General features: G+C 37.3%; 4 protein-coding genes across 4 annotated transcripts in view; 3 read left to right on the top strand and 1 right to left on the bottom strand.

Moving 5' to 3' along the window:
* The first annotated feature begins 585 nt into the window (after positions 1–585).
* traf3ip3 (TRAF3 interacting protein 3) lies at positions 586–9,892 on the top strand. The gene is made up of 15 exons (XM_073819689.1): positions 586–701; positions 997–1,074; positions 1,340–1,811; positions 1,941–2,049; positions 3,991–4,057; positions 4,161–4,188; positions 4,311–4,340; positions 4,439–4,534; positions 5,314–5,385; positions 5,648–5,788; positions 5,918–6,055; positions 6,245–6,380; positions 6,529–6,668; positions 9,044–9,163; positions 9,304–9,892. The coding sequence occupies exons 3-15, from the start codon at positions 1,437–1,439 to the stop codon at positions 9,502–9,504; spliced, it is 1,653 nt and encodes a 550-aa protein (XP_073675790.1). The 5' UTR covers positions 586–701; positions 997–1,074; positions 1,340–1,436; the 3' UTR covers positions 9,505–9,892.
* Positions 9,893–10,516: 624 nt separating this feature from the next.
* dnase1l1l (deoxyribonuclease I-like 1-like) lies at positions 10,517–15,748 on the top strand. The gene is made up of 8 exons (XM_073819576.1): positions 10,517–10,664; positions 11,254–11,342; positions 11,926–12,012; positions 12,097–12,203; positions 12,301–12,413; positions 13,260–13,417; positions 14,868–14,964; positions 15,050–15,748. Exons 1-8 carry the CDS (start codon positions 10,524–10,526, stop codon positions 15,128–15,130), a joined length of 873 nt encoding a protein of 290 aa, XP_073675677.1. The 5' UTR covers positions 10,517–10,523; the 3' UTR covers positions 15,131–15,748.
* A 697-nt stretch (positions 15,749–16,445) lies between these two features.
* Positions 16,446–21,446, top strand: LOC141286752 (uncharacterized). The gene is made up of 8 exons (XM_073818853.1): positions 16,446–16,578; positions 16,924–18,624; positions 18,992–19,058; positions 19,181–19,551; positions 20,125–20,197; positions 20,275–20,329; positions 20,416–20,535; positions 21,113–21,446. The coding sequence occupies exons 1-8, from the start codon at positions 16,539–16,541 to the stop codon at positions 21,212–21,214; spliced, it is 2,529 nt and encodes an 842-aa protein (XP_073674954.1). The 5' UTR covers positions 16,446–16,538; the 3' UTR covers positions 21,215–21,446.
* Positions 21,447–21,456: 10 nt separating this feature from the next.
* Positions 21,457–23,364, bottom strand: part of kcnq2a (potassium voltage-gated channel, KQT-like subfamily, member 2a) — a 32,087-nt gene continuing 30,179 nt past the window's right edge. The window contains exon 17 of the mRNA XM_073818854.1: positions 21,457–23,134. Within this exon, the coding sequence (XP_073674955.1) occupies positions 22,418–23,134 (717 nt within the window). The 3' untranslated portion in view covers positions 21,457–22,417. The remainder of the gene's footprint in view (positions 23,135–23,364) is intronic.

Genomic DNA, 23,364 nt, shown 5'->3' with positions numbered 1-23,364 from the left:
TAAAATCATGTTATAGTAGCTACATATAAATATTAAATGCTTAATTAAACATACTGTAAGATGAAGTATGTTTAAGTAATACGTTTTAATATCGATACACACAGTTTATTTTGATTCTTGATTAGATGCAATGAGAATTTCCCCCCCAAAAAAGTAGGCCTATAATAATATGCCCTACACTCTGAACAGGCAGATACAATCTAACAATCTTCCATTTTAAACTTTATTTGTTGTACAGTCTGTTTATTCACCCACTTAAACTTAAATTAAATGTTTAGCCTACTTTATTTCTTTTTGTCAGCTCTAATTCATTTAACATGTTTCCATCTATAAATGTGTACTCTTGCATTTTAAAATCTTGCTTTGATATTGCACTGAATATTGATTCTATGTTTTCTTTCTATTTCTCTCCAGTCCCTCCCCATCCACTGCTGCTACATACAACAGCTAATGTAACCACCCCTCTGGTCCTAATCTTGGGGCCCATCCGTGTGTGGCACCAGTTTCAATACGCATGGCTGCTGAGATAGAGGAACTCACACAAGTTGTGAGGTTCATCTTACTTCCTGTTAAGCAAGCAAGGCAAACGAAATAGACCGCCCTTCGTTGAATGAACTAGTTTTAAAGTGCCATGTAAGCTTCAAAGTGTTCAGACTCGGCTTTCACAATTATTTTGACTCCAGGGACTCACCTAAGAACAGGTACTTTCATTAAAGGATGTAAAGACACAAATATGCTAAAAGTCGTTGTAGTTTATCTTGCATTTGGCTTGTGTGTTGGTGTAACTGTTTGAATGCAGTCTTGTTATTCAGTAGCATCGTGATATTTGGTTACAACATCTTGACAATTTAAGTCAATGCAGTGCCTTAAATGGTTGCAAATCAATATTTAGTTGCATACTGTCATTATTCAGTCATTATTAAGCAGATATCTGCATATATATAAACACCGTTTGCATTTTAAAGATTCATTGCCGGTTCAACCTTTTTGTTTCAGCTGCATGTAGCTCAGTTCATGCCTGTTTTGAAACAATATGACAACAGAAGTGAATGACTGGACACACTTCATCTTACAGTATGTTTAATTAAGCATTTAATATTTATATGTAGCTACTATAACATGATTTTATTGTAGCTCTGAAAAGAACAAGACACACAACAAGTCTAACCCACAACAGCCTAACTGTTGCTTTTATAGTTCTTGCTTGCTTTTAATACCAATCATTGCTGATTATCCTCATTTTGTGTCATTTAGCTTACTTTGGATAGTCTATTTTTGAGATCTAATGATATAGTGCCACTAAAGGATGGATATACAGTATGTTGTTTTTCAATTACAGGAAATTGCCACTTCAAGAACCATACATTTACATTGTGAGGTGACAGTCCAGTGCCTTATCCCACAAAGTTTTTTTAACTCATTCAGAGTTGGACAGAATGGAGAGTGCTCTTGACAAAAGAAGGTCACCGGCCGCAAATTACGAGTATAAAGTGGAGCAGCGTGCTGTGAAGCACAGAGAAATCAGCCATCGGAATAACACAACATCATGTCGCAGTCCCACCAGAGATCTGGACACGAGGTGGATTAAAAACGAACTGCATCGCAAAAGACAGTTTGAGTTCTTCAAAAGAAGACCAGTGGACCATGGCACATACGCACTGTTATCTGCAATGCCAAGGCACAGATACTCAAGGGAAATGCACCAGCATGCACCAGAGCATATGACGCAAACCTTAACGTCAATCAGACGGCCTTTGATAACAAGTCAAAACGTAAAGCTCCAGAGAGGTGGCATTAGCTTTACAAAGCAGGTAGAGAAATTATTAACCAGGTCTTTGGCCTGTGACTGATTTTCAATACCAATTTATGGTTTATATTTCTTACATTCTTTAATGACATCCTCTATATTAACACCGAAAACAAATGTCCAAATTCTAAAGGCAGACTCCACATCTCCAATGAATAATGAACACGACCTGAAATCAGATGAATGGGATGTACCAGTCCTCAATTCTGTTCGGCTTCACAGGAAAATGAAAAAGAATCGAGGTTAGTACATTTTTTGATGAATAACCAGGTCATGTCTAGTAATAGTAAGATTAGTAATGGTGAAATCAATATTTCAAGACATGCTATTGGTATGTATAAGAGCCTGTTTCCCGCCAGTGAATAAAAAGAAAAAAAGGTAATTGCAACTTTTTATCTTACAATTCTGACTTTTTTTTCTCAGAATTGCGTGATACAAACTCGCAATTCTGACTTTTTCCTGCAATTGTGAGCAATTCTGACTATTTTTGTTATATAAACAGGCAAGTTATGAAGTCCGATTTTGAGGGAAAAATGACTGAATTGTTAGCAATGGTGTATAAAGTACCTGAAAGCCACACTTAAGTAAAAGTACAGATATCTTACCAGAAAATGACTTTGGTAGAAGTTGAAGTCACCGTTTAGAATATTACTTGAGTAAAAGTCTTAAAGTATGTGATATTTACTGTACTTAAGTATGAAAAGTATTTTTTAAATTTTAAACGTACTTAAGTATTGAAAGTAAAAGTGCAAGTAAATTATACTTTCATACACAGCTTGAGTAGCAAGATTGTGTTCAGTTTTAACTCTTTCTTCCATTTTGTATTTTTGGGTAAGAAGAAGAAGCACTTCATCTGGTACTTAGTGTCTTTCATTCCAACATAAGAAAAGATTTGTGGAATCTGCACCTGAAATAGCATTTACATGTATTTACACAGTTTAATGTATCTCAGAGGGGACATGGATGCATTTAAACTGCAGTTACAAATGCATACATAGGCCTAATGTTTTGTTTTTAACAAAAAAGTTGAATACTGATATTTGAAATCATTTAAGACAAAAAAAAAAAATAGTCGAAATGTGAAATTAAAACCGCCAGAAGGTGGAAGCAAGTGACTGTTAATGAGTAAGTCATTGAGATTCAACCAATTCATTCAAATGGCTTATTCATTCAGGAACAAAGTATTTGACTGTGTTAATGAGTGAATCACTGAAACATTTTTATCAACCAATTCGTTCGATAGGTAAACACCTTCCATTGCTCAGAGAGGCAAAACAGTGCTGTGATCTTTGTTTTGAACTATTTTCATTGGCAAAATTAAGCAAAAACAAGCAATATTATGTCTAAAATGTAATTTACTTATTGCATAAGCAAAGGTTTTTTTAGGAGCTCTAACTTGAAAGCAACAGACCACTGATTCGTCAAACCTGCTTTCCTGCAGTCTGTGTTTTTCTAACTATTTTGTAGTAAGTAACAAATATGCTTCCAGGAAATATATCAGAGTAAGGTATACATTTTAATTAGGAAATGTAGTGGAGTAAAAGTTAAAGTTGTATGAAATATAAAAACTCAAGTATACTCCCAAAAAATACTTAAGTACTGTAACAAAGTATTATTACTTCGTTACATTACACCACTAATTGTCAGTTAACAATTCTGATTTAACTCGCAATTACGTGTTATAAAGTCAGAACTGCGAAACTGAGAAATATCACAATTCTGAGAAAAAAATTCTCAGAAATACAAGTTTATATCTCACAATTTTGAGAACATTTTTAGAATTGCGAGTCTGTATCACAATTCTGAGAAAAAAATATATTTAGCAATTCTGACTTTATAACTTGCAATTGTGAGTTTATATCACACAATTCTGGCTTCATTTCTTAGAAATGCAAGTTTATATCTCTCTGGAAGAAGTCTAAATTGCTAGTTTGCATCACAATTTTTAGAAAAAAATTCAGAATTTCAAGATGTAAACTTGCAATTGCGAGTAAAAAGTGAGAATTGTGAGATTAAAAAGTCGCAATTACCTTTTTTTATTTAAGTGGCGGAAATTGGCTTCCATACTATGTACTGCATTATGTTGGGGAAAGTGTGTTATTATAATGACAAAATAATAATAAATGATAAATATTACTATTAAGAAAATATTTGAAGTATTATTTTGTTTATAATTCATACAGTTCTGCTAGAAGACATCGCTCTCTCAAACACCCAGAAGACATTACAAACCACCAGCATTCAGACTGAGTGAGTCACATTACATTTACTGTGTATTTTAAAAGTACAAATTTAATCATAATGCACCTGTTTTATAAATATTAATTCTGCATTTCAAACTTTCTTCCTTCAGGTCTGGATTTGTCACTGTCAAAGAAGCAGTAAGGAATTTGATGCTTTTTTAAAAACAAACAATTGTCTATTCTCAAATAGCTAAATATGTTAATGTTGTTTATTTTTTTCATAAAATATTTGATATTATTTTCTCTCCTCTTGTTTTTAGGATGTAAACCAGTTGGCAGATTATTTAGAAGTATGACAACTCATAACATTCATATTTAAAAACACCAGCTCTTCCTGACTGACTTTAAAATATGTTACTGATATTATGAAATGTGAAATCTTACGCAGGAGGCCTTACACAGAGAAGAGGCTCTTAAAAAGAAGCTATCCAACCTCCAGAAGAGCGCCGCCACATTATTGCGCTCTACAGAGCTCCTGTGGAAGGTACATTAGTAAGCTACTTCCTGCTGAAGCCCTGCAGTATCATTCAGAGGCACACATTCATTTGACTACATTATGAAATCTAATCAACACTGACCATGTGAACTCCTATATGCAGACTGTCAAATGTTCTTGCTTCCACTGAAGCACAAATCTGAATTCTTAAATCTGCTGAAGAACATGATTATCAGGTTGTGTGGAGTTCATACAGCTCAAGAGCTGTGGTTATTTAAGCAAAATGAGACAAACTGAATATAAATACATTCTGAAATTCACGGTCATTACTCATACATTAGCTATGCTATCACTCTGCATAACACAAGCTTCATCTGTTGATGAATTATTGTATTTCCTGGTTTGGTCACAGCAGTAATACAAAGAAAGGGTTGGGGGGATGGTCTTTGTGGTCGACAGCATCCGGCTCCTTATGGCTTGTCAGAAAAAAAATAGAAATGTTTTTTTCTAACTCACACACACAAAATGGAGAGCAGTGTAGGCGTCAGAGAGGGGTTTGTTTGCACTTTTGCAATGCTTAAATCTCGCCCCTGATTCAGACTTTTCCATTATGTGTTAATGACAACTTCTAGATTTTTCTCAAGAGCCACAATACTGTAGCAATCAATCCAGAATTATAAATAATATAGGTTGATTCCTAACAAAATGCTAAGAAGGCCGTTATAAGACAGGATGCAGTGTATGTGCAGAAACTGAAAACACTTGCTTCAGTGGTTCTCTCTATCTCTCTCACTGAAACACACACACATTTCCTTTTCCTCCCACAGACACGCTGTGATGAGGACTTGCTGAAGAGTAAGATCAAAGCTCTGGAGGCTCAGCTGCAGGTTTGCATCAAGGTAAGACTGCAACGCTGCATCTTTGCAAGAGCTCCAACCCAGCTGTGAGAAGTCACAAAGCATTCAATTCAAATAAACTGACTTTAAAACTTTGTTACTATTTTAAATAATTGAATATTTTAAGTGGTTTATTGCGTTTATTTCTGCTTTTAAGTTGGTAAATTGTATATTGGCGTAACTCGGCCCTTGATAAGTACCGGTCAGAGAGTTTGAGACACTTTTTTGAAATAAAAAGTTAAAGGATGAAATTTGTCTTTTTCAGAAGGTCCCTCAGGATGGAGTGAAAAAAGTTGTGCTGAAGATGGAAAAACAGAGGGAGGAGTATGAACAGAAGGCTTTGAAGGCAATTCATAGGGCGGAGAATGAGAAGGCGGAAGCTCAGAGTAAGATGGAGTACCTCCAGGTAAGTCCTAATTACAAATTTAAAATTGAATGCAAATCATCAACATTACCTCCATATGCGGAGTTCTTGCTTTTGAACTAGCTGTGTTCCAAGAATCCAATTTTTATTCCCACTCTTCCCTTCCACCAGGGGGTGCTGCAGACGACGCAGGCAGAGTCTGAGCGGTGGCAGAGGCTGTGTGAGGAGCTGAAAGAGGGTTCGAGTCAGCTGAAGAAGCGGCAGGATGAGTGCACTGATCAGATGCTAGACCTGCAGGGTCACTTGGAGGTACACCAAAGCCACTGTAATAGAAACCATCATGAGAGAATCAAAGAACTTGAATGACACATCACAGATTTTAGCAAAAGCTGTCAAACCACAGGACCTTGCTTTCTGTACACCCCATCATAACTACACTGAAATGTATATAAACCAATCATGTATGTTGTGTAACTGTGTGTTTGTGTATTTGTGCAGCGTTCTGTGGAGCAGGAGGAGATGCTGAGGAAACATAGTGAATCTCTGCAGCAAGAGCGAGCAGAGCTTCATTCCTGCATCTCAGAGCTGGAGGAGGAGAACCTCAACCTGAGAGAACATCTGCAGGAACTCACAGGTGCTGGAAAACTGACTTTCACTTCACATTCATTCAGATATTTAGAAAAATAATTAATGGAATATACTATTCTGCTAAGAAGTTAACAAGTTTCTTTCAAATCTCATATTTCTTTTTATCTATGTCTCTTTCTTTCTTACACTTGCAGGACACAATCATGAGTGGTGGAACAGTAACACAGAAATACATGAAGATGCTTCAGGACTGGACCAGCTCCTACAGAGAGATAACAGCACTGCCAGGCAGCTGAGAGAGACTGAACACAGACTCAGAATGAAAGAAAAAAAGGTAAAGTTCTGCCAGAGAGATCACTGAAATTTAATTAAAGGGATAGTTCATCCAAAAATGCTGTCATTAATTACTGACCCTCATGTCGTTCCAAACCTGTAAGACCTTTGTCCATCTTCGGAACACACATTAAGATATTTTTGATGAAATCTGATAGCTTTCTGACCCTGCATAGACAGCAACGTAACTGAAATGTTCCCAGTTCACTCTTGAATAAAGTAATTACTTTTGTTTTCTTTGCACACAAAAAGTATTTTTTTTGTCACAAGCACTCTTTAAAAAAGGCTCCAAAGGGGTGTTTTTGTAATGATGCCATAGAAGAACCATTTTTGGTTCCCCAAAGAGCCTTTCAGTAAACAAGTTCTAAAAGAACCATTATGAAGAACATTTTAAAAATCTAAAAAACCCTTTTCCACTATAAAGAACCTTTCTCTATTTGAAAGGTTCCATGGATGTTCAAGGTTCTTCATGGAACCATCGATGCCAATAAAGAACCTTTAATTTTTAAGAGTGTGTCACATGGACTATTTTAACTTTCTACCTTTCTTACTATCTTTCTGGGCCTTGAACTTGTCAGTTGTGTTGCTGTCTATGTAGGGCCAGAAAGCTCTTTTACAAATATACTCATGCTACTTATGACTGGTTTCATGGTCCAGGGTCACATATCCTTTGCCTGATTAATATAATATTTATTAGTTCTTAGAAATATGAAAAAAAAAAAAATTCTGTGTGTTGAAAGTATTTTCTGATTGATGGAATGATAAAAGGAGATTCAATGACTATTATCTTACCTCTAATATATCAACAAGATGAAAACGTTTTGAATCTGTTCAGATTTCTGTTTAGGAAATTTATTATAATATATAATAAAGTTATTTTTTATAATAAATACCTTATTTGCATTTGAACAATATCTCAGAAAACCTGTAATACAAAACAGTTGCCTTAAAGGAACACTCCACTTTTTTTTGGAAATAGGCTCATTCTCCAACTCCCCCCCAGTTAATAAGTTGAGTTTTACCATTTTGAAATCCATTCAGCCGTTCTCCTGTTCTGGCGATATCACTTTTAGCATAGCTTAGCATAGATCATTGAATCCTATTAGACCAATAGCATCACGTTAAAAAATGACCAACAAGTTTCCATATTTGTTGTATTTAAAACTCGACTCTTCTGTAGTTATATCGTGTACTAAGACCGGTGGAAATGCAAAGCTGCGAGTTTCTAGGCTGATAATATGGAACTACACCTTCATTCCGGCGTAATAGTCAAGGAAGTTTGCTGCCGTAATATGGCTGAAGCAGGTGGAGTATTATCAGAAATGAGTTCCCAGCTAGTTTAGCATTTGCACATGTGCTGCGTGGTATTACTGCTCCTGCTTCAGCCTTATTACGACAGCAAACTTCCTTGACTATTATGCTGGAATGGGAGTGTAGTTCCTAATCTTATCAGCCTAGAAAATTGAAGCTTTGCATTTCCACCGGTCTTAGTACACGATATAACTACAGAAGAGTCAAGTTTTAAATAGGACAAATATCGAAACTCGTTGGTCATTTTTGAACGTGATGCTACTGGTCTAATAGGATTCAATGATCTATGCTAAGCTATGCTAAAAGTGATATCGCCAGAACAGGAGAACGGCAGAATGGATTTCAAAACGGTAAAACTCAACTTATTAACTCGGGGGGAGTTGGAGAATGAGCCTATTTCCAAAAAAAGTGGAGTGTTCCTTTAATGTACTGTAATGACTGTAATGTAATAAACAGGGAGAAATATAGTGATAACTTTATTCATTTATTGTCTTTTTTACCTATTCACCTTTAGTGTCTTGCCTTAAATGTAATACATTACTAATAATTTATTAAGTTTGTAATAAAGTCTTTCCTAATTAATTTTTGAACATAGTACTTTTTAATAAACTACAATTTGACTACTATGGAAGACAAGTCTCTTTATAATATATTTAATATATGAAAATGAAAATTTTATAAGCTGTAGAGTAGCAGTGAAATTCAGACTGCACAATGAATTGATCACACTTGGATTGGCACTATTTTAGGGGGGCAATAAAATAAAAAGTTAAACCAACGAAAGAATTATAATTAAATTGTAAAACAGCTCATTTTGCTGCTTGATATTGCAAATTGGTGTGTCTTACCATATTATTTTAATGTATTATCTTAATTATGAACACACTGGTTTGTAGTGCAGACATGTTGACTGTTTACTGCATGTTGTTATTTTTCTCGTTATTTCCTTATAGCGCTAATAAACCAGAAGTCTCATCCATAGGCTTACTTCCGTTAAAGAAAAATGTAAATACATTTAGTAAAGACTTAGTTTAACATAGTGTTGTTTTGGTTACCTGGTTGCAGTGCATAGAGCTCCAGGGGGATCTTGAGGCCCTGGAGCAGGAGTGTTACAGCTATCAGTCCCGACTGACCCAATGCAGAGAAGAACTGAACGTACAGACGACACGCCAGAAGAACAGCAGGGTGAGATTCTACAAAAATAACATCTATGTGTGACTATAGGTCTAGTATTTCTCATTTTTATGAGGATTCTCCACACTTTATTTTGGTTTTTCTGTACATTTACACTATAAATCATTTTCCACTTTTATCTCCCTGTATAGAGTCGATGTTGTGGGTCCTGGCTCTGTATGTTTTTCTTCTTACTGCTCCTGATAGCCGTAGTGTTGGCAGCCCTGTGGTTGTATCATCCACCTGCCAGAGAGCAGCTCCGCCACGTTTACTCTGTCCTGGAACAGCGTATGGAGGACTACCTCATCCAGATAGCTTCAGCACAGCATGGAGCCTGCTTTAGACCTGTGTGATAAGAGCAAAGACGTGTGGTCTTATAGAGATTTTTTTGTTTATATTTATTTTCTTAATTTCACATTTTTAAGTGATTTTATACAAGAATATTTTTTTAAAAGTTAGCCACATATAATGTCTCTATTATTTTATTTACAATTTTCATGGTTCTTTGTATTAGTACCTACAACAGATCAAACTGCTTGAGTAAATATTAGTGTCATGTTACAAAATGTTATAATGAATTTCTAGCGTTAATATCTAAGTCTGTATCTGGAATGTACAGTTTATAACTGATTATTGAAATTCAAAACGGTACATTTAAACACAATGGTAGTTTTAATTTACTGTGTACAACTAAGATTTGCATTTTGACATTAGTATTAAACATGTAATATTTGTATTAAACTGTATCTCTGTTTTTACTGAATGATTTCAAAAGACAATTTCCAGATAGGGTAATGTAAACTTCTTTCAGTTAGCACTCACTGAGGATAAAAGGACAATACTGTCATGTTGAATGGCTGAAAAAGCACATTGTCATGACAGGTCACACTCTTTAGCGTTCCAGACTGACCTGCACATTAATGGAGATCTGACACAGCTTGTTTTAACACATTCACACGCTGCCCCTCCCCTTCCCCATCACTGCTTTTCACCATAGTTTCCTGTGTAAAGATAACCAGAACCCATTAAAACATTTACTCCAGCACTATAACAGTGATAATAGCTTGACAGACGTCATACAGGGTGAGTCATTTTAAATGCTTTTACGGAAATGCATTTGCCTTATAGATTTAAAACTATATAAAACTTCTGATAGATAAATTGCAGCTTGGACATGATGTAAAACTGGAAGTGCAATACCACAGTATGACACATACAGTATGTACTGTAGGCCTGAGGTGTTTTAACGTATGCTGGCTGTTAGTAAACTGTATTCTAGTGTATATGCTATATGCTATCCAAAAACACATAAATAAGTAGTCTTGTTTTGTTCGATTAATGTAACTTCATGTATTTGTAGGAGTTCTCATAAATGAGGTCGCCTCTTCTGGGATGTTTTGTTGGATTATGTTTGTGGACTTCTGTAATTTCACTGAAGATCTGTGCGTTCAACATCCAGAGCTATGGGGAAGCAAAGGCCAGCAATAAGAGAGTTATGGAGATTTTGGTAAAGGTACAAAGATTATTTTAGAATTTGTTTAAAAAAGAAATATATCCCTCTATCTTAAAATCTCTTTGAATGGATGGTTAATTTAAAAATTTAAATTCTGTCATTAATTTGCTTACCCTCATGTCATTCCAAACCTGTAAGACCTTCATTCATCTTCACACAAAGCAGGATATTTTTGATGAAATCTAAGAGCTTTCTGACCCTGCATGAACAGCAGCACAACTGACATGTTTAAGGCCCAGTAAGGTAGCAAGGACATCGCTAAAACAGTCCATGTGACAGCAGTGGTTCTGTTGTGAACCCATGTCGAAGACACACAAAAAGTATTCTCAAAGCTTCATAAAATTAAGGTTGAACCACAGATGTTATATGGACTATTTTATCTATGTCCTTACTACCTTTATGTCTTGAATGTGTCAGTTGCGATGCTGTCTATGCAGGGTCAAAAAGCTCTCAGATTTCATTAAAAATATCTTAATGTTTGTTCCAAAGATATGAACAAAGGAGTTTGGAATGAAATGAGGGTGAATAATTTTTCAATGAATTATCCCTTTAAATATTTGAATTTCTAGACACATTTTTTAATTTCTAGATAATTTCTCGCTGTGACCTGAGTTTGATCCAGGAGGTTCGAGATTCTAGAGGTGAAGCTGTATCGGCACTGTTAATGAACCTGAACAGGTACAGTATTGTAACACAGACTCAGGCTGGTTGGAATCCATGTGCAGCTTTATTAAATATTCCAAGAGAATAGTCAGACAGGCGTGGGTCAAAACACTGAGTATGCAACAACGTAGGCAGAGAGTAAATCGTAACCGTAGAACAGCAGGAAGATCAGGGCAGGCGGCAGGCAGATAGCGGGGTAGTCCAGTAAACGAAGCACAAGGTCAGTGGGCAGGCAGAAACGGGTCAGAAACGGATAAACAGTCCAGATCAATAAACAACAAGACAGGATACAGGGGGTAAACGCTCAGAAATGTCAGCAAGGCAGAACAAGACTTCGCGAAGAGCTGTAGACAGAAGCTGGTTTAAATAGTCATGATAATGAGTGGCACCTGTAGGGTGATCAGTCCCAGGTACGGGGATTATGGGAAATGGAGTTCGAAAAGGGTTAATACTCGGGAGATGGTTCCCGCTGGTGGTGATCGGAGGGAACCACAGAGGTTGTATTTGTGACAAGTATATTCACAGCATTTCACTGATGCACATTACTATGAATTAATGTTGAATATTCAACACAATGTTTTCATTTTCCTTCCCCCAGGTTTGACAAATCTCACATTTATACACATTTAGAGAGTAAAAGAATGGGAAAGAAAACATATAAAGAGCAGTATGTGTACATTTACAGGTAACGAAACGTTTAAAATGTGTGTTATTTGAACATACCTGAATTTTGTAAACACTGTTTAAACACAGCCTGCTGTGTTCACAGAAAAGACATGCTACAGGTGCAAGAGCAATACCAACACCCAGAGTTCAATGAGAGCACAGTGTTCGCCAGAGCGCCTTTCATCATATGGATACGTTCTCCCACAACCTGTACGTTCTAGAACCAGGAAATAAAGTATCACATTACAGCACAATAATTCTCTCTGATACATTAATATTGAATCTGGCTGGTTGTATTATCTTACAGTGGTGAAGAACTTTGTCCTCATTGGTCAGCACACCTGTCCTAAGACTGCAATGAAAGAAATGGATGCACTGTATGAGGTCTTCCAAACAGTCAGGAAGAAATGGAAAACTGAGGTACACCAAACTCACTCATAGATATGTTATAAGACAGTTGAAGTCAAAGGTTTACATACACCTCCCTATTTTACTAAAATAAGAGGAATCATACAAAATGCATGTTATTTTTTATAACAAACATTTTAGTATCTTCTGTAGCTTTTTGAAGGGCAGCACTAAATGAAAAAATATATATATTTAGGCAAAATAGGAAAAATGTACACATCTTCATTCTAGTCAAAAGTTTACACCCCCGGCTCTTAATGCATTGTGTTTACTTCTGAAGCATCTGTGAGTGTTTGAACCTTCTGTAATAGTTGCATATGAGTCCCTCAGTTGTCCGCAATGTGAAAAGATTGATCTCAAAATCATACAATTCATTGTTGGAAAGGGTTCAAATACACAAAAATGCTGACAAACCAAAGAATTATTGGGATATGATGGATTTTTCTAAAGATCAGGTGACAGTTTAACTGTTCAGGACAAACAAGGGACTCATGGACAATTATCACAAAAAAAAAAAAAAAAAAAAAAAAAACCCCGCTGTGGAACAGTATTAAGAATCAAGCATATGTAAACTTTTATACAGGGTCATTTTTTTTTAAATAAATTCAATTATTATTTTCTCTTGTGGACTATATGTAAACATTTTTTTTGTGAAATATCTTCATCAGGTCAGTACTAAATAAAAAATAACATGCATTTTGTATGACCCCTCTTATTTTTGTCAAAATAATTAACATTTTGAAGATTCTGCAAGGTGTACAGTATGTAAAATTTTGACTTTAACTGTAAATAGAATGATAGGTTGTATATTAATTCCTAGATTGTATATAATACAACCTTCTAACCTTTCTTATCTAGAATGTGATGTTTCTAGGGGACTTAAACGCAGCTTGCAGCTATGTTACAAATAAAGGACTGAAAAATGTGCGTCTCAGGACCGACCCAAAGTTCCACTGGCTGATAAGAGATGAACAAGACACTACAGTGCGAGAAAAAACACACTGCGCTTATGACAGGTCTTACTTTCTTAGCAAACCAACACAGTAACCACAGGAACATTAGAGTGCTACAAGGATGACATAATTTTGAAGGCCAACCCAGAAGTTACTATTACACCAGTTCTCTAGACAAAAAACCAATAGTATTTTTGCCTTGACTTCTGGATTTTGCAGAAAATAAACTCAGTGGTCCCCAAAAAAATGCCTAAAATACAGTCTCCAGAAGTAAAAAGCTAAAGTTAGTCTATAAACGAACTACACCACAGTCACATGACTTTAACGCCACCACAACATATACAGGTTCGAGTGAAAATATTTTGCAAAAGAGTGATTATAAACACAAAGAGGCTTAGACTAGTGAAGTTGTTTGTTTCCAGGTTTTAGGACTCATTTCTGTAGCACTCTATAGCATTCTCAGACTGAACTACAGTTCCCCAGTGGGAACTCAAGCTGCGTCCGAAAACGCTATGGGGAACGTCTTCAGCGTAACACGCTCTGAAACACGTGTGTAATCCGACCAACGGGAAAACGAAACGTCATCGTGTCGACGTCGATGATGTCAGACCAGGAAGCTATAAAAGCTCATGGGCACAAACGATCGGCAGCTTCTGTCTTTCAGCAACGCTCTGTGTGTGTCCTATGTCTCTCTGCTTTTCAGTGCCAGTTTGCACTACTTTATTTTGAGAGAGACACGTCAAGCTGGTTCCTGCCTGCACACCATAGCAGTTCTCCAGGCATACCAGGCAGACCTGCTGAAAGACCTGGATGAGGGAGACCGTACAGAGGCATTTATGGTTGACCCTGTCAGATATAAGAGAAAGAGACAGGGTCTTCCTGCTGGACGCCCCGCTTGAGCCTTCTGGCCTCTTCGGCGATGCTGTCGTCGAGAGGTTCCAGGCGTTCCAGCGCTATCTCCCTTGCCGGTCTTATGGGGCTGCTGGACGGGAGCAGCCCCATCCGCAACCCTCCTCCTCATACAGGGACACTCAAAAGCAGAGTGTTGCGTCCCGCGTTCCCCCATCAGAGAGGGGGCCGTGGGGGCCACTCTCGGTCGCGGCCTTCAAAGCCGAAGATGGACCTGCGGGCCGTACTTCAGGCTAAGAAGGCCGCGGCCAAGAAGCCCTGACAATTCAGGGCTTCAGGGGGCACGTCCCTCTGGGGAAGAGCGGAGCTTTCCTCATCGTAAGGAACCCGTCTCTCTCTCAATCAGAAGCTGCCGATTGTTTGTGCCCATGTGCTTTTATAGCTTCCTCGTCTGATGTCATCGACGAGATGACGTTTCGCTTTCCCATTGGTCGGATTACACACGTGTTTCAGAGCATGTCACGCTGAAGACATTCCCCATAGCGTTTTCGGTCGCAGCTCTCGTTCCCTAGGGGAACTAGGGTTACATGCGTAACCTAGGAGAGTTACCAGTGCCACATGTTAGATAGTCTAACAGTAAGATCTTTGTGAAAACCCTCTTTAGGATTATTATTCATGGAAAAGAACTAATTTCTGGAATAGTTCCGGAATCTGCTCAACCATTCAACTTCAAAGAAGAATTCAATCTATCTGAGGAAAAGGTAAATGGAGTTAATTCATATAAGTCATAAACATGAGTTAAAATAAATCAGAATATTTGAAATTTCTTTGATTTTTTGTACCTAGGCTTTGGAAGTCAGTGACCACTATCCGGTAGAAGTGGAATTAAAAGCAAACCATCGCTACCTCCTGCGCCATGAACTGTGAAATGTTAAATGTGACCTTGGCCTGGACCACAAAATCAATTCTGTGAAGATACTTCATAAATTTCCTACAGTAAATATATCAAAACTTAATTTTTGATTAGTAATAGGCATTGCTAGGAACTTCATTAAGACAATTTAAGAGATTTTGTCCTGTCAAACCATATATCAATTGAAAGCCTGTTTATTCAGCTTTCAGATGGTCAGGATTGACCCTTATTACTTTTGGTCTTGTGGTCCAGGATCACAAATATCTGTGAATATGACCTACAAAGTATTATTACTAATAGTATATTATTATTGGCCTGATACTGTGATAATTTAGAGATTCAATGTCCAATACTAAGTGTACAAATATTATTTACACAGCGCATTTTCTTATTTTGGTCGCGCATGCGGACCTGCGGACCACTTATGCGCACCCCTGCTTATACTTTATGCTGTTTCAGGAAAAACAAGACGTTTACTACACAAGCCATTTTTGTATATCATCATTTATTAATATTATATATACAAATTATTTAAAAAAATAATTTTGATTTATGGTGGATTGGTGTTCTGTAATATTTGATGTTGCCAATAGTGGAGATTTAATAATAAATACAATGCCTTCAAATTGCCACCTCACTGTTATACCTGAAATTCTATGAAATATAACAGACATGGACTAAAAGCCACACTTTCATATATAAATATAAAAGGGAAGAGCCTTTTCTCATTTAAATCAGCTCATATTTTATCAATCCCTTTCACTTTTTTGATCAAGAGGAGCAGAATGCTCGTGTTCTTCCATTCTGTTATGTCACTAAATAATTCACACTATAAAACTGACTAAACAAACTCGCAGCTCTACAGCTCACTAAAAAGAAACATCTCAGAATCAATACCAAGCATCATTTTAAAAACACTTAACATTTTCTGATGGAAAAATACAGCAGCATTTTGAATAAAATTACTCTGAAACTCATGCGGAGGATGCCTCAATTTAGAGGAGACATGATGTGGTTGTGCTTCGCAAACCACAACCTACAAAATGTCATACAAGGCTGCATTCCTGCAGCAGTAACACACACGCACGCACGCACACACATAAAAGTAAGATGTAATTAATTAATCAAGCAAATATACCTTGATATATTTGATAGGTTAACTTTTGATATTTATATTTAACAATTGCATGTTCATGTAGGTGTTATTATTCAGTGATTTAAATACAGTGCTGTTTGTGTAAATGTTCTTGTTGTCATGACCCTATTTGAACAGGAAGCAGCTATGACACGAAGCGGTGCGCAACACACACTCTCATTTTGTCAAGTGGTAAAACATTCAGAGTGTCTGTCATGTTTGAATCTGATTTTGTCTGTATGGGATGAAATTAAACACTTTACACCTCCTGTTCTGTCAAAAACAAGATGGAGCAAAACACTGATTTTCTGAAGGATGCATTCTCAGGTAAGATTTTTATTTAACATTTTTTGCTTAATGAAGTAGGTAAAAAGTTTGTACTCGGTTACGCATATCATATCACATAACCTCACCACAAAATGGTGGTATTTCATCAATATTCTGTTTTGAGGAATAACTGAACTGAATAAGCACTAAGAAAAGTCCATAAAATACAGCCCAATGTACGATGTTAATATGAATTTTCTGTATTGATTTTTCACAGGTGTTTAACACATTTTGAATTGTGTTTTGTAAAGGAAATGTCTGTAAACTTAATAAGGTACTGTTAATTTTCTGCCAGGGCATTATCCTGATCTGTATTTTTCCCTTTTTAAAAAAAAATAAAAACAGAGACAAACTTTGAGCATCTAAGCTTTGATGATGACACCGCAACAGCGCACATTGTTAATGTACCTCAAAATGTGCCAGACATAGAGGAGGACAACAATCACACTGAATCCAGTGGATCTGACTCTGACATAGATTTTGAGTGGACGGATAGAGAAGAGGAAACTAAACAGAGTTTTGAGAACAATAGGAACTTCTCTTTAGATGAACAAAGCATGAAGGCAGGATCTATGATCAGTGGTTCATGGGATGACAATGACACAGTTGAAAATAAGACTCAAACCCAAAACCAGCAATTAAGCTTGCATGAAGAGGATTCCAGAGAGAATGAATTCAAGATACATGATATGATCCATCAAACGAACAAGAACCAAGCTGAAGATGTCAGCATGCTGGAAGCGGTTCTTCCAAAAGGAACTCACTATGGTCTGGAAACAATGAGCACAAGGACTCAGGAATCCTACCAGGTGGATAAATCTGAAAATGAAAGCTCAACGTCAAAAGAGGAAAGAGTGGAGTCTGATAGCACTGAGGAACATGTACTTCTGCGTGCAGCAGATGATAAGCAGCTCAATCGTTTTAGTGCCATACAGTCAACATTGCAAGATTGGCCAGTAGCATCAGCGGAGGTCCAGTCTGGAGATGAGATGAAAGAGTTTACAGAAGAAGACAATGAGGACCATGAGAGAGACGAGGAAGGTTTAGCTGATTTTCCCTCTGATCTGTCTCAAAGTGACAGTGAGGAAAACAGTGAAGGTCATGAGGATGGAGAACCCAGTCACATGGACACCAAGCTACCTGAGGAGGAGGATGAAGGCCTAGATTGTTCTTATAAGGCGAAGAACTTAGAAGAACCTCTACTGACTTCAAGAAAAGATGAAGGTGTCCAAAAGGAAGATGAATGTAGAGATCCTGAAGAAAAGCTCACTTACGCCAAGAATGAGAATGATGAGGATGATGACATATTGCTCCAGACAAAGCAAGGCAGTTTTAGAGATGATGAACATCACATTGAGATTCCAAACACTGGAGAAAATTTCCAAACCAGTTCCAATGAATCCTACATGAATGAGGAACCTGATTATGATAGTGATATCAGCAGTGATGGCGACTGCTGCAAAAACCAAGAAGATAAACCTGATTGTACTTCCCATTCAATTTCAGAAAACAAAAACATACAAGAGCACACCTTCGCAAAAGACTTTGCTACAGACTGGCACAGTATTGAGCGTGAAGTAGTGGATGGGGTGGTCACAGATCAGCAGAAACCAGAGATGTGTGATGTAGAAGGTTTATCAAGCATTCCAGCAACTATTGGAGCTGTAATGGACGTTTCTTCTGAGACTTACTCATCTGAAAACAGAAGTCTGGGTGAGTCACATCCACCAGAGTCTGTTTTACTCAAACCAGACCAGAACAACAAAGATTATAACAGAGAATGTTCAGAAGTTTCAGACGGTGGAGAAAATATCAACACTTTTCTACCTGGGATGTTTTGGTCTGTGATGGATGAGGACAACCTGAAGCTTGATGAATATGACTGGGACATTAATGGAGAAGATGTGATCTGTGACGAAGAGGACAATTTCATGGAAGAGCTGGAGAATGAAGGAGAGGAGACCGAAAGGGACTGGGAAAAAGAAAAGGCAAGAATTGATGCATTTTACAGATTCTACGAGTCTGTCGAAGGCGAGGAAAACAAGGGTAAATGCTCATTTGTGGACCATCTTAAAGGGTTAGTGCACCTAATAACGAAAATCCTGTCATTAATTACACACCCTCATGTCGTTCCAAACCCGTAAGACTGTCATCTTTGGAACACAAATGAAGATATTTTTGATGAAATCCAAGAGCTTTCAGACCCTCCATAGAGACAAAAATATCTTAATCTGTGTTCCGAAGATGAACAAAGATCTTACAGTTTTGGAACAACATGAGGGTGAGTAATTATTGAAAGAATTTTCATTTTTGGCTGAACTATCCCTTTAACATCTTAATACAATAACAAAATTATCACATTTTTATTAAGACAGTTTTTAAATTTTGGTAAATTCTTTCTCAACAAAAACAGGGAGAAGCCATAAAGTGACATTTTGTTTGGAGCCAGAATGCTCTCAGTATGAGGAGGAAACTGACAGGTAAAACAGATTTTAACGCTTGTTACTTCAAAAGTAAAGTGTTTTGTGTCACGTATATATCTTAGACTTTAGTGTAACATACAAGCTCACAAATTTGATTTGCATGTGACATTTCCACACAGCAGTGAAGAGGAACCAAGCACAATAGGTTGCATCAGTGAACTGCAGCCTCCAGAGTCCAGTTCAGTCAAACTAGACCAAAGCAACAAGGAAGACAGTTGTGAACCCTCAGAAGATTCAGACATCAGAGAAAATATTAGCAGCCTTCTGATGGATGAGGACAACATGAAGCTTGATGAATATGACCAGGATATTAATGAAGAAGAAGAGTTCAATAAAATGAACTCAAGTAAGGTGATCTGCGATGACGAAGACGATTTCTTGGAGAAGCTGAAAATTGAAATAGAGAGGGATATGAAGCAGGAACAAGAAAGAATCGAAGCATCTAACAGATATTATGAAGAAGAGTCTTTTGAAGAGGAGCAAAATGAGGGTAAGTGCTGAAATTCTCATGGTTTTTTTTAGCAAGGATACATTAAATTGATCTGAAAAAGAGAATATGTCTATAATATTACAAAGGATTTGAAATTCAAATAAATGCTGTTCTTTCTTTCAAAATCCCAAAAAATGTATCATGATTATCACAAAAAATATTAGGCAGCTAAACTATTTTCAACATTGATGATAATAAGAAATGTTTTCTGAACCCAAAATCAGCATATTGAAGACTAAAGTTATGGCTGCTAAAAATTTCAGCTTTACCATCACAGGAATAAATTACATTTTTAAACATGTTAAAACAGAAAACAACCATTCGAAACTGTAATAATATGTCACAATATTACTGGTTTTACTGTATTTTTGATCAAATATAAGCAGCTTTGGTGAGCATTTTGAGAATTTTCTTTAAAAAACACTTTTAATATTTAAATAAAGTCATTCCCAGTGTGTTGCTGGAAAAAAATTGTTTCTGTAGCTCAAATGTTACATGAAGCTAGTATCAAGATCGTGGGTTCAGATAAAATGCCTGCCAAATAAATGAATACATATATATTTCTCTCAACAGTAACAGACAGGACCCACAAAGTTATGTTAAAGTTACGCCAACAGTCTTCTCAGATTGATGAAGATAATGATAGGTAAGATGGATTTCATTTACCTTCGAAAATCATTCATATTTCAGATTTGTAAGTTTGTATTCTATACTGTCCTGCAGCAGTGAACAGGAATCAAACACGGAAGATGACACTGCCAGCGTCCTAAGGACTGAGGTGAGAACATCAGATCATCAAGGATACAACAAAATGATCAAATAATATCAATTGCTCATTGTCTTACTGCTATCCACACGTTTCAGGACCAAAGTGATTCTGATGAACCAAATGAGAGACGATTGTACACAGGAAGGTACAAAGTCTTACCAAAGGGGGTACAAAAGGCAGACAAACAGCTGAAGGAACACCCTAAAAGAAATAAGGTAAATATTAATTGGCTCGAAATGCAAAGAAACAGTGTTTTGCGGAGTAAATAACAACATGCTCATGGTACACATAAGTTAAATTGTGTAAACATCAAGTTACTGTATCAGCCTCAGGCACAAAAGCATTAACAAGTTCTTCCTAAAATTAAAATTCTGTCATTAATTACTCACCCTATGTCGTTTAAAATATGTAAGACCTTCGTTCATCTTCGGAATGTAAGTTTTTAATGAAATTCGAGCTTTTTGACCCTCGATGAAAAGACATCGTTAAAATAGTCCATGTGACATGAGTGGTTTAACCGTAATTTTACGAAGCTACGAGAATACTTTTTGTCCGCAAAGAAAACAAAAGTAACGTCTTTATTCCACAATTCTTCTCTTTCGCGGTACCGTCGTTTTTGTGTTTTGAACATGAACGAAGGTCTTACAGGTTTGGAACGACATGAGGGTGTGTAATTAATGATAAAATTGTCATTTTAGGGTAAACTATCTCTTTAAAGCTATTAATAATAAAGCCAATAATCTTACTTAACAGTTCAGACTCTGACCGAACTCCATTTTGAACTCTTTGTAGTGTCTCGTCCTGCTGCGGTCAGTGCTAGCAGTGAGTCTAGCGACGGCGGTAGGTGTGATTTCTTACTTGTGGGCCACAGACAGCCTGGAGTGGACCTACTGAATCACACATCCATCTTAGATATTCAACACGATTCAAAACACAAAGTAAATATCAAGGCTTTTGCAAGTAAGATTGCAAGGCCATGCAAAATCTCATGAAACAGACAAACCAGCAGACTGAGACAAGACCAACTTTATTTCCTTACAGTATGCAACCTAATATTGTAATGTTTGAACAGTGCTTTGAATACAGAAATACAGCTTTGAAAAATGTTTATGTCTTTTAACATGATTATGCCACATCTAGATTCTTCTTCTTCCTTTTACTGGGAAAAGTGACATATTTGCAAATGTACGTGGTACCTGTACAAACAAGTGCTTTTTAAGTAAAACTGACCTGAAAAATAAATAAATAAATAAATATATCTGATATCGTTTCAATTTCTTTATTCCTTTAAGGGACTTTCTTTCATTGCTATTTCTCTCTAATCTCATTTGTCATCCTATTAGGTTGTCAACAAGCTATATTCCATAAACATGCCATGCAGTTAATGTATTTTTAGGTCTGATTATTATTCAGTGCCTTCTTCACTACAGCATAAAACATGATATCATAGTGCAAGTTACCAATTCTAGAAAATTTAAACCGATTGCATACAATAGCATGGATATTTCCCCTCTGACCGTCACCAGGGTTCCTGCAAATATTAATAGTTCCGTGTCTCTCTCCGTAAGTGCTCTGACTTTAAATGTAGCTATAAAAAATTTATTCATCTTTCCATCCTACAGATAAGAAATGTAAGAGGGAAGAAGTACCTGTAAGGCATGCTCAGCTTTCTGTCATCTTTTTCTTTGGCTGAAATTATTTTCTCCAAAGGAACCTTTCAATTTAAAATGTTCATTAAATGCTCACTACAAACACATGCCCTGATTAACTACTCATTTTCATAACAGTCTCATAACGCAGAAAAAGACAATGTAAATAAATATCTAATGAATCAAAATTACAGTATAGTAGTACATATAAAGTGCATTTGATACTGTATTAGCTGTGGTGACTACGCAAACTAATAAAGAAGAGGTGCCTTTTTTGATTTGATTTGAAGATCCATGCCGGTAACTGAATACACGCAATCTTTTCTGCTTGTGAACGCACACATCCTTGGCCTTCATGTTTGGGGTCTTTTTTTGAGAGTTTGAAAAACAGCCACATACACATCCATCAGCTACATCCAGGATATTGGTCCACACAACAAACTCCAATCTATTTCAGACCAGGCCACATCCTGTCACCAAAAGGCCCCTCTCCTGTAAACGAAAGAGGGGATGGTGCTCCTGGTGTATACAAGTCAGAATCCGTATCCGACTCCCCCTCGGCCAGATATGGCCTGAGACGTGTGCGCAACACCCCGCCGCCTCCACCAAAAAGCCCCAGACCCACCGGTGGCACATAATCCTCTTCCCTGGCCTGAGAAATGCTAAAGCCGCTAAAAGAGCGCTCTAGTTCCTCATGGTCCACTGATGGAATGGAGAGGGACGTGTCACTCTCAACAGCCGCCTGCTGCTGGACAGGTCTCCTGGACCTTCGTGAGCGGCTGCTGTCCCCGTTCTCGTAGAACGGCGGAGGCGGGAGGCGATACAGCGAGGGGTCATCGGTGCCTATCGGCGAAACTCCTCGGCTGTTGTTCCAGAGAGGCACGCTGAGGGGATGGTCATCCTGCTGATGCCATGAGGTAGAGGGCCGACATTGGCTGTCGGTGGGAGTCCCGTTGGGACCGGGATGGACGGGGGACACACTCTTTTTATTCTCATCCTCATTCTCATTCTGTACTTTCTCACTCTTGTCATCAGGGCTGTGGTAGGGAGGAGCAGGGTAGGGGATTTTGAAGCCTAGGAGGGCTTCGGTTTCAGATCGCGGGATGCCCATATGGGTGGTGTACACGCTGACCAAAAAGTTGAGTTTGAGGTCCATTGCCCCCACCTGCACAAAGAGAGACAAAGATCAATTTTCTGATAATTTACTATACCCAATGTCATCCAAGGTGTTTATGTCTTTCTTTCTTCAGTCGAAAAGAAAATAAGGTTTTTGAGGAAAGAATTCCAGGATTTTTTTCCAGCTAGTGGACTTCAATGGGAGCCAACGGGTTGAAGGTTGAAGTTGCGAAATTGTTATTCTAACTGCTATGCTACAAATCATTTGCCACATTGTTT

Source organism: Garra rufa, chromosome 15 (assembly GCF_049309525.1).
Source record: "Garra rufa chromosome 15, GarRuf1.0, whole genome shotgun sequence".
Classification (NCBI taxonomy): domain Eukaryota; kingdom Metazoa; phylum Chordata; class Actinopteri; order Cypriniformes; family Cyprinidae; genus Garra; species Garra rufa.
The sequence above is the reverse complement of the archived record's forward strand: the minus strand, read 5'-3'. Positions and strand labels throughout refer to the sequence as shown.